Here is a 9,258-nt window from a genome sequence, read left to right on the forward strand (position 1 = left end):
CATGTTGAGAGTTTGAGTATGTTTGATGAGTGTGTTGGGGCAACTCTCCCCCCTACTAGGGGGTAACTGACCTCTGGGGGCTTGTTACCCCTTTATGGTTATGAATGTGTTTATTCCTGTCAGTTAGACAATGACTAGCCTAGTTAGTGCTAGTTTATGCTAGCTAGCAACTTCACTAGCATTAAATGCTTGCCAGCTAGCTAGTTAGCATAAGCTGCTAGGAGTGCTAGCTAGCAATCTCACTACCAGATCGTTTGAGGTAAAAAAATATATATTTAAAAAGATAACATAACTGTTATGCGGAGTGGAACAGGGGAACCCAAGAGCAGACTCAGACAAGGAGAGTGGGATGAAGTAACCAAGGTATTTATTGAAACCCAGGGGGGAGATGGAGTGTAGGTCAGGGAAAGCTTGTGCGGGTTGCTGGAAACCAGGTGCGGAGGCTGTGGCTGGAGTGAGAAGGGTTGAGACAGGGTAAGCAGGTCAGGAGGGGAATCCAAGAGAGTAATAGAGTGGGGACTCCAGGACAGAGTAGTAGGATGACCAGACGTGGGACAGGCACCAGAGTCAGAGCGGGCAGAATTGTAGCAGAGAGGAAAATAGCATCAGGCAAGGAAACCAGGAGCTGAATAGTAACAAATAGCTAGTCGTGTAGACTGACTGAGCAGATATTACAATCTGGCAGTGGCAGGGCTGAGTATTTGTAAAAGTCTTGATTGTGGAATAGGTTGCAGCTGGTGGGGATCTGCTCTGAATCCAGCACACCTGTCTCCGCCCACACAATCACACACACACACAGAGAGAGAGAGGGAGTGGGAGAGAGTACTGGAGGAGTGGCGGCAGGTCAAGGAGACACAGGATGAGCAGTAGAGGGCGTGGCAGGAGCAGATGTGACAATAGCTTAATTTCAGTTCTAAATGCTAGTGACTGATAGCTTTACTGTTAATTCAACCTTATAGCCTTTTAGCTATTTTACGCAGCTTTTTATGTCATATAGCTAGAAAAAAACGTAGATAGCTAAGAGAGAGCTTTTCAATTTGTATCTCTCCCCCTGTTTTCAGTCACAGGTGGGGATTTAGGTGCAAGCAGTGCAGGAGGTGGGCTCATGAGTTGTGCTCCAATTTTACTAGGGATAGCTGTATTTGTGACCTACATGTTCTAATTAGAATTGTGCAATAGCAGAACATAAGAGAGTTGCCACATTGTTACACTGAGTTAATTAGTTAAGTTACTGTTATTAAATGTTATATTCCAATGTTATTTATATTTCATTATAATATTATATTCCAATGAATATTTTTTTAATTAATTAAAAACACTATTGAAAAACTTTTGCTCCCGAATGTCATTTTAAAGACTGCTGGGATTTAAGATCTTGCATTATTCAAATCATATTTAGTGTAATGGTACATAATGGATTGTATGGAAAGGGAACAACAAAGAAAGAACAAATAAAAGGAATGTGCGGGTGAGCTAAAAAGAGGGACTTTACATCAAATATCCTCATAGTGCAGGTATTAATGGTGACATGTGCAACATCATCCCCTCATATTTAATTAAAATAATTAAAATAAGACAACTAGACTTAGCTTTTCAGTATTACTTACTAAATAATTTCTAAATAAAACTGATTAAATGGATTTTAACACACTTGTGTGAAACCCTATGCCATAATCTTCTACCGGGGTAGGTTAGCCTATCTATATTGACCAAAAATATAAACACCACATTTTACTGAGTTACAGTTCATAGAATGAGATCAGTCAATTGAAATAAATAAATTAGGCCCTAATCTATGGATTTCACCTAACTGGGCAGGGACACAGCCATGGATGGGCCTGGGAGGGCATAGGCCCACCCACTTGAGGGCCATGTCCACCCACAGGGAAGCCAGGCGCAGCCAATCAGAATGGGTTTTTGGGTTACACGTGGTCTGCGGTTGTGAGGCCTTTTGGATGTACTGCCAAATGCTCTAAAATGACTGGGTGTCTTATGGTAGGGAAATGAACATCCAATTCTCTGGCAACAGCTCTATTGGACATTCCTACAGTGAGCATGCTCCTTCAACTTGAGACATCTGTGGCATTGTGTTGTGTGACAAAACATTTTTAGTGGCCTTTTACTGTCCCTAGCACAAGGTGCACCTGTTTAATGATCGTGCTGTTTAATCAGCGTCTTGATATGCCACACCTGTCAGGGGGATAGATTATTTTAGCAAATGAGAAATGCTCACTTACAGGGATGTAAACAAATTGGAGCACAACATTTGAGAGAAAAAAGCAACGCTTGTATTTGTTGGGGACACGAGGAAACAAGTCGCCTAATTGGTTTAATAGCCTACTATCGATGTGCCATACGTATTTTGTGCGCAACCGCTACCACAAAAAGGTGAACTGAACAACACGCTTCATGAGTCCTGAAAGCTCTGCTTTCATTCGGACGCTTTTGAAGTCTGTTTAGAGATGACAACGCCGCTTTTGAACTGCGCAATCATGTGGCATTCTGCTTGAAATTGTATTTTATTGTATGAAGTATTGGTTATAATTTTTTTTACGGAATATAGCCTACGCATCTTGTGTGAGATGAAAACAGTTCCAGAGAGCGAAATACGTTCATTGGTTTTGGTCACAATACGAAGAAAACGATGTCGCATTATTTTGAGGATCTTCATCGTTTGGAAATGTAAGTGGTTATGTTAAACGTTCTATTGCATGGACCTTTTGTTTGGCAGCTCTCTGGGAGTCTTTTCAATGAGACTCAATCTATTCCCTTTTAGCCTCATTTTCAGCTGGTAAAATAACAGTTTCACTGGTAGTTCTAAACTACATGGTGGTTCAAGCTATTCCACTGTAAGTAGACCACTAAACGACCAAAATCCAGATGGGTTATCTAATTGAATAGCTAATGCCTCATGAGTTTAGTTCAACAAACAACATAAGAATCCAAAATGTCAACATATATTTTATGTTTGTAAATGTAAACAAGAACTGTAAAGCAGGGCTGCCTAACCCTTTTCCTGGAGATCAACTGTCCTGTAGGTTTTCAGTCCAACCCTAATTTAGCATATCTGATTCAGCTAGTTAAGGTCTTGTTGAGCAGCTAATTTAGTAGAATCAGGTGTGTTCATTTATGGTTGGACTGAGAACCCACAGGAAGGTAGATCTCCAGGAAGAGGGTTGGGCAGCCCTGTTGTAAAGCCTCAACGTGGTTAAAACTATCATTATGATAGAGCTGTGGATGCAAGGACTGACTCCATTATGTCTATGAATTTGAGTGGTTACATTTCTCCATGTCCATCCCTCAGTTTTTTTTATCAAAAGAGGTGGGATGGCTGCTTCTTTATTGTTTTAATTAAGGACTCTTCACTTGTTTTCTCTGCAAAATAACCTTAACTGTCATATGACAGTATTGGATGCCAGTACCCATCTTTAACTCTCTTTCTGTGTGTGTGTCTCCTCTCTCAGCTCTTTTTGAATGGGACGCTTAAGAGTGGCTCATAAGCTGTTTGCAACTTCTTCACCAACAACCTGAGACTCAGCCGTCAAACAGTAGAATGTGTCCCGTTGTGCCACGACCACTGTGCGTGTCTATTGACGGGCACTTACATGGCTTTAGGGTTACCTTGGCATTCCTCCTGTCCATGTGTCTGTCCCGTATGACGTTCACGGCCGCCTGCCCACCACCCTGCCTGTGTGCCAGCGACATCGTCTCCTGCAGTGGTCGCAATCTGTCAACCGTTCCCCCTGACCTCCCTGGCTATGTCACCCGATTGGACCTCGGCCACAATGTCCTCACTGCTCTGCTCTTGGATTGGTCAGACCGGCGTCTGGACAGGCTGACCGTACTGGTCCTCAGCCAAAATGCCATTATCCATCTGGCACCGGACGCCTTTGCCCCCACCCCTCACCTTCGCCACCTGGACCTCTCGTCCAATGGACTGTCTCGGCTCAATGCATCTGCCTTCCATGGGCTCGGGGAACTGGAAGTGCTGCTTCTGTTTGGAAACCGCATCTGTCAGACCATGGCAGGAGCCTTCGAGGGGCTGAGCAGCCTGGAAAGGCTGTATCTGGGCGGGAACCGACTGACTGCCTTCCCCCTGGAGCTCTACCAGCGAAATGGGGCTCTGCCACGCCTGCGTTTCCTGGATCTGTCGACGAACATGGTGAGGCAGGTGCCCGTACAGAGCCTACTCTCTCTGGCCACCTGGCAGCAGGGTGGCATCTATTTGCAGGGTAACCCGTTGGTGTGTGACTGTGCCTTGCGCGCCATGCTGGAGTACTGGGAGAGGAGGCAGTACTGTCCCCTACTAGACTTCAGGGAGGAGTATCCATGCAGTCTCGGTCAGGAGGAGTGGCTGAATTGTTCTGGCAACCCTCAGGGTGGGTTCCATGGAACTGTAGAAGTGTCTTACCAGGCAGAGCCTGGTGATTGGCTTATGGTGCCGTGCCCTGGCATTTCTCTCCCCTTCCAGGAAGAGGTGGTTGTGTTCTGGGTGACCCCAGGCGATGGATCCCCGGCACTGGGCGTAACAGACGATCAGAGCAGCCGCCTCACGGTCCTCGCCAATGGTACGCTGGAGATCCGAGGGGCTCTCCGTGGGGATTCAGGGACTTACTCATGCGTGGCAGTCCGTGGTCGACACCGGAGCTCCAACGAGACTTTGGAGGTCACCATCGCTGTAGGTAACCCCAGCGGACCAGGCAAGAGCGGGGAGGTACGTAGCAGCGGTGGGGAGCATTTTAACACGGCATTTACCACGCTGGCATCCTGTGTGGTCAGCATCGTCCTGGTGCTCCTCTACCTGTACCTCACTCCCTGCCGTTGCCATGGTGGAAAGGCCGGGGCTGTTGGTGGGTGTGGCGGGAGAGCCATGCTCCTCTGTGCAGACCCCAGAGAGGCGGAGCTCGCAGACCGAAGGGTCACCGGTGGAAAGAGGGTGGCCTTCCTCGAAACGGGGGGCGAGCATCCCCCACAAATGCAGTGCCAAGCACCCAGTAATGGACACTGCAGCCACAGATGGCATATTGAAGAACGGAAGCAGGGCCTTGGAGCAGGTCCACGAAGAACACGTTGTGTAGCATTCAGGGTCTGTCCTTAAAGCCCCACCGGGCTTTCATGGTTCTCAAAATGTAAAATATTGAAACCTCGCTTTGAGAATCCATACATGAAAGTAGTTTTAACACCTTTTATTTCACAACAGTGATCAGACTGCTGTTTTATGTTATACCTACTGTGTGGACAGATATGGAAACAGTAGTTGGTTTCTTTGTCAAAGTTTTATACACATGAACTTGCAGATAAAGAAATGGTTCCAAACAAAATCCATTCTGTGGAACAACAGTGTGAAATGCTTTATGTAGGCATTCATGGATCTATAATGTTATTTCAGGATACACATGGTATACACTGTCCATCCAAATAATTACTTGCAGGTTCCTAGTCTGTCATAAGGTGCCATGCGCTATTATGAATGATCATAACAGGGCGAACACTGTAAATGTATTCTTAATGTATTATATGCAGGTTGAATGGATGCATTCAGACAACGATGTCAGTCAACCCTGATCAGTGTCTGGGGACTAGCCAGCTCTAGCCCCAAGCCTCCCATGACCTACATACTATTGTTGTTCTCAGTTATTTTTGCAGGTGTGACCGTGAATAGAGTTTTTCAAGGTGAGGAAGGGACTGATATGTTACTGCTGGTATTAATATATTGAACTAACTTGGAAATTGACATTCATTTAGAATAACTAAATTCCATTGTCTCAATGTTGTCTTCATTTAAGTATATATGCATTTCAGATGAGTAGGCTTTTTTTTATCTGACAATGATCTCGAAACGGTGCAAGAGACCTGCTTTTATACACCATTTTAATAGAAAGAAATCACTTAATTGTATATTAGCGTTAGGCCGTAATGGAATAAAGCATTTTCACGTCCTTAGAGGTGATGGAGTGGACATGAATTGATTGCTGAGATCCCCGCCCCCCCAGCATCATGTTGTGGGGGTGCTTTGCTGCAGGAGGGACTGGTGCACTTCACAAAATAGATGGCATCATGAAGCAGGAAAATTATGTGGATATTGAAGCAACATCTCAAGACATCAGTCAGGAAGTTAAAGCTTGGTCGCAAATGGGTCTTCCAAATGGACAATGATCCCAAGCATACTTTCAAAGTTGTGGCAAAATGGCTTAAGGGCAACAAAGGCAAGGTATTGGAGTGGCCATCACAAATCCCTGACCTCAATCCTATAGAACATTTGTGGGCAGAACTGAAAAAGTGTGTGCGAGCAAGGAGGCCTACAAACCTGACTCTGTTACACCAGCTCTGTCAGGAGGAATGGGACAAAATTCACCCAACTTATTCTGGGAAGCTTGTGGAAGGCTACCTGAAACCTTGACCCAAGTTAAATCATTTAAAGGCAATTCTACCAAATACTAATTGAGTGTATGTAAACTTCTGACCCACTGAGAATGTGATGAAAGAAATAAAAGCTGAATTAAATCCATTCTCTCTACTATTATTCTGACATTTCACATTCTTTTTATAAAGTGGTGATCCTAACTGCCCTAAAACAGGGTAATTCTTACTAGGATTAAATGTCAGGAATTATGAAACTGAGTTGAAAAATATTTGGCTACGGTGTATGTCAACTTCCGACTTCAACTGTACAAGTTTGATCTGAGCCCCTAACCCCTATTCCTTCTGTGTTTACAGATCTGAATGAGCTGGATATATGTAAGCAATAATGGTGACGGCACCATCAAAGCCCATTGAAAAGGCTAGGAGAGCTTCCGCCATATTGTTAACACCTATCCGGTTTCATGGGATCTGCAAACAATGATGGTCTAGGAGCTGTTTTCAGTCTACTCATAGTATTTCATTCAGTTTTTTATAGAATGTTTTGTCAAATGGAATGTTAACTACCATTTCCCAAGACTCAGTCCTCCCCTTTAATTATGTCCTGGGTATTTTCTCACCTCCAGCTAGTAGCTACAGTATCTGAGCCCTAGTTTTTACAACCATGACCTGAGCCCTTTCACCAATGTTCTTGTCCTTGACTCTCCAGGTATGAATATTGTTAGTTGCATTTCCTGTGTGCTAAGTATGTTTTGCCATTTCCAAGCTCATTCCCATGCAAGCAATGCTGCCAGGCTTGCATTATATAGAAAGGTTTTGAATCAAACTTGTCATGAAAGCTGTCTATGTACCTGAAGGATTTTTGTTTAATTAATCTTAGTAACGCTGTTCTCATTTGTCACAGAATGTATACAAAAGTTGTCATTCTCCTAACATGGCAAAATGTTATCAAATATATTGCAATATTTAGAGGTATGAATTTATTAAATATGAAATCATGGAATAGAACAACATTTGAGAGAGTTGTGAGGATTTCCTGCTCACTAAATGCAAAGTGTTTGTTTGGTCATTGACATTGCCACGTTAAGTAAACCTCAGCTCATTTGCCATCCATGTGACAGGGGAATGGTCATCAATAAGCTACGCCACAAACCACCCATAAAGTAGATGAAAAGACAAGTTATTATATGGAAATGTGGTCCCATTAAAAAATGAGGCTACACCCAATGTATCCTTTAACAACGCTTTCAAAAGTCCTTTCAGCCAACAAAGGAAAAGAGGATCTTTATAAAAATGACATTCATGCTTTTATGTGTTGTAGTTTGTTTGTACTGTAGGAACGGAACAGACGATTCTTGATTTGATGCTTGAAACCACAGGGATCCCAGAGCTGTATCTGATTTCAGATTGTGCTGTCTTACTAACTAACAGGAAATCCATGTCAACAACAGATCTCTTTGCTGTCATTACCATAACTGTACGGGAGTTAGAGGAACACGTAGGATGAAACTCCGCCTCCATGACAGTTATATCATTGATGAAGGGGCAAGACAAGGCGAGCATTTGTGTACAGCAACTCAAAAAATATTTTTCTCATGCAATTACATAGTTTAGATTAGTGCACAGTATGGCCATAGGGTACTATATTCTGAACTGTGTCGTTTTTTGTTTTTGAAGTCCTCCCTAAAACACACATAGCCCACAAACTGATGTGAAAATGGCAATTCATGTCTTCTCCTCAGAAGAAAAGGAAACATTTTCCCAGCAATGGCAGGGAGCTACCACCACACGGACTATAGGCCTGGCTTATGTAATAATGACAACTCAGAGATGTTTAGTATGTGTGCCCATTGGTCAATGACTGGATGCTATGATGAGCCTGTTAGGTTTATTAGCATATTTGTATGATATACTACAATCACACACACAAAAGGCAAGTTTTGTTAAACATGTACATGTGTTAAATTGGCATGTTGACATGTAAGTGTTAATATGTAATAACTAAGTAATACGTGTAACTGTTGAAGCCAACTTTTCCCTCAGTCAGTCCAATGTTAAGGTTCTCAACATTAGCAGTGTAGCAGCACATTGGCTATAAGTAAGTGAACAGGAAATTGAAAACTGACGCATTGAGTCACTGACACTTCATATGCTTGGAGTAAATGTCCTTTATAAAGTAATTGATAGAAAACAGAAATATTATATTGTGAAGGAGGAAATATTTCCATAGGAAAAGTATGAATGGCCTCCCGAGTGGCACAGCAGCCTAAGGCCCTGCATCGCAGTGCTAGAGGCATCACTACAGACCCAGGTTTGATCCCAGGCTGTATCACAACTGGCCATGATCGGGAGTCCTATAAGGTGGCACGCAATTGGCCCAGCGTGGTCCGGTTGTGATGCAGCCTGGAATCAAACCAGGGTCTGTAGTGACGCCTCTAGCACTGAGATGCAGCGCGCCATTCGTGAGTCGTCACTGTAAATAAGAATTTGTTCTTAACTGACTTGCCTAGTTAAATAAATAAAACAATTATTGAAATAGTTGTTTGATGCCCATTTGATGCAATCTTCCTGGGAAAACACTGATGTCATGTAATCTAAATATATTAGTGGTGTATTTCTAAGAATTACAAGTGATGTAATTTCCATTTGCAGAAACTGAAAATAATTTGAGTGCTGTTTCTGCATAAAGCTTACTTGGGTCTAGGTGGATCTGGAGCCCAAATGCATATAACAGAGAAGGTAGTTATTCCAGAATACCTATGTTTCATTTCAAGGCAATTTAAAAAAAAATGTATCATTCAAAATATCCAGGGGTGCAACTTTCACTGGGGAGGGGTATGGGGGACATTTTTCCCCCACAGTCTGAAATTGCATTTTTGTCCCCCCCCCCAGGTTTGT

The 9,258-nt window shown here is 43.2% G+C and overlaps 1 protein-coding gene across 1 annotated transcript; it reads left to right on the forward strand.

Annotated features, from left to right (window-relative positions):
• Positions 1-2,232: 2,232 nt before the first annotated feature.
• LOC124014329 (amphoterin-induced protein 2-like) lies at positions 2,233-5,672 on the forward strand. Its single transcript, XM_046329187.1, has 2 exons — positions 2,233-2,682; positions 3,465-5,672. The coding sequence occupies exon 2, from the start codon at positions 3,554-3,556 to the stop codon at positions 5,096-5,098; it is 1,545 nt and encodes a 514-aa protein (XP_046185143.1). The 5' UTR covers positions 2,233-2,682; positions 3,465-3,553; the 3' UTR covers positions 5,099-5,672.
• Positions 5,673-9,258: the final 3,586 nt, after the last annotated feature.

Source organism: Oncorhynchus gorbuscha, linkage group LG25 (assembly GCF_021184085.1).
Source record: "Oncorhynchus gorbuscha isolate QuinsamMale2020 ecotype Even-year linkage group LG25, OgorEven_v1.0, whole genome shotgun sequence".
NCBI classification, from domain to species: domain Eukaryota; kingdom Metazoa; phylum Chordata; class Actinopteri; order Salmoniformes; family Salmonidae; genus Oncorhynchus; species Oncorhynchus gorbuscha.

Excerpts from the sequence above, each read along its gene's own strand:
- LOC124014329 (XM_046329187.1), top strand. The coding sequence starts at position 3,554 with ATGTGTCCCGTTGTGCCACGACCACTGTGCGTGTCTATTGACGGGCAC.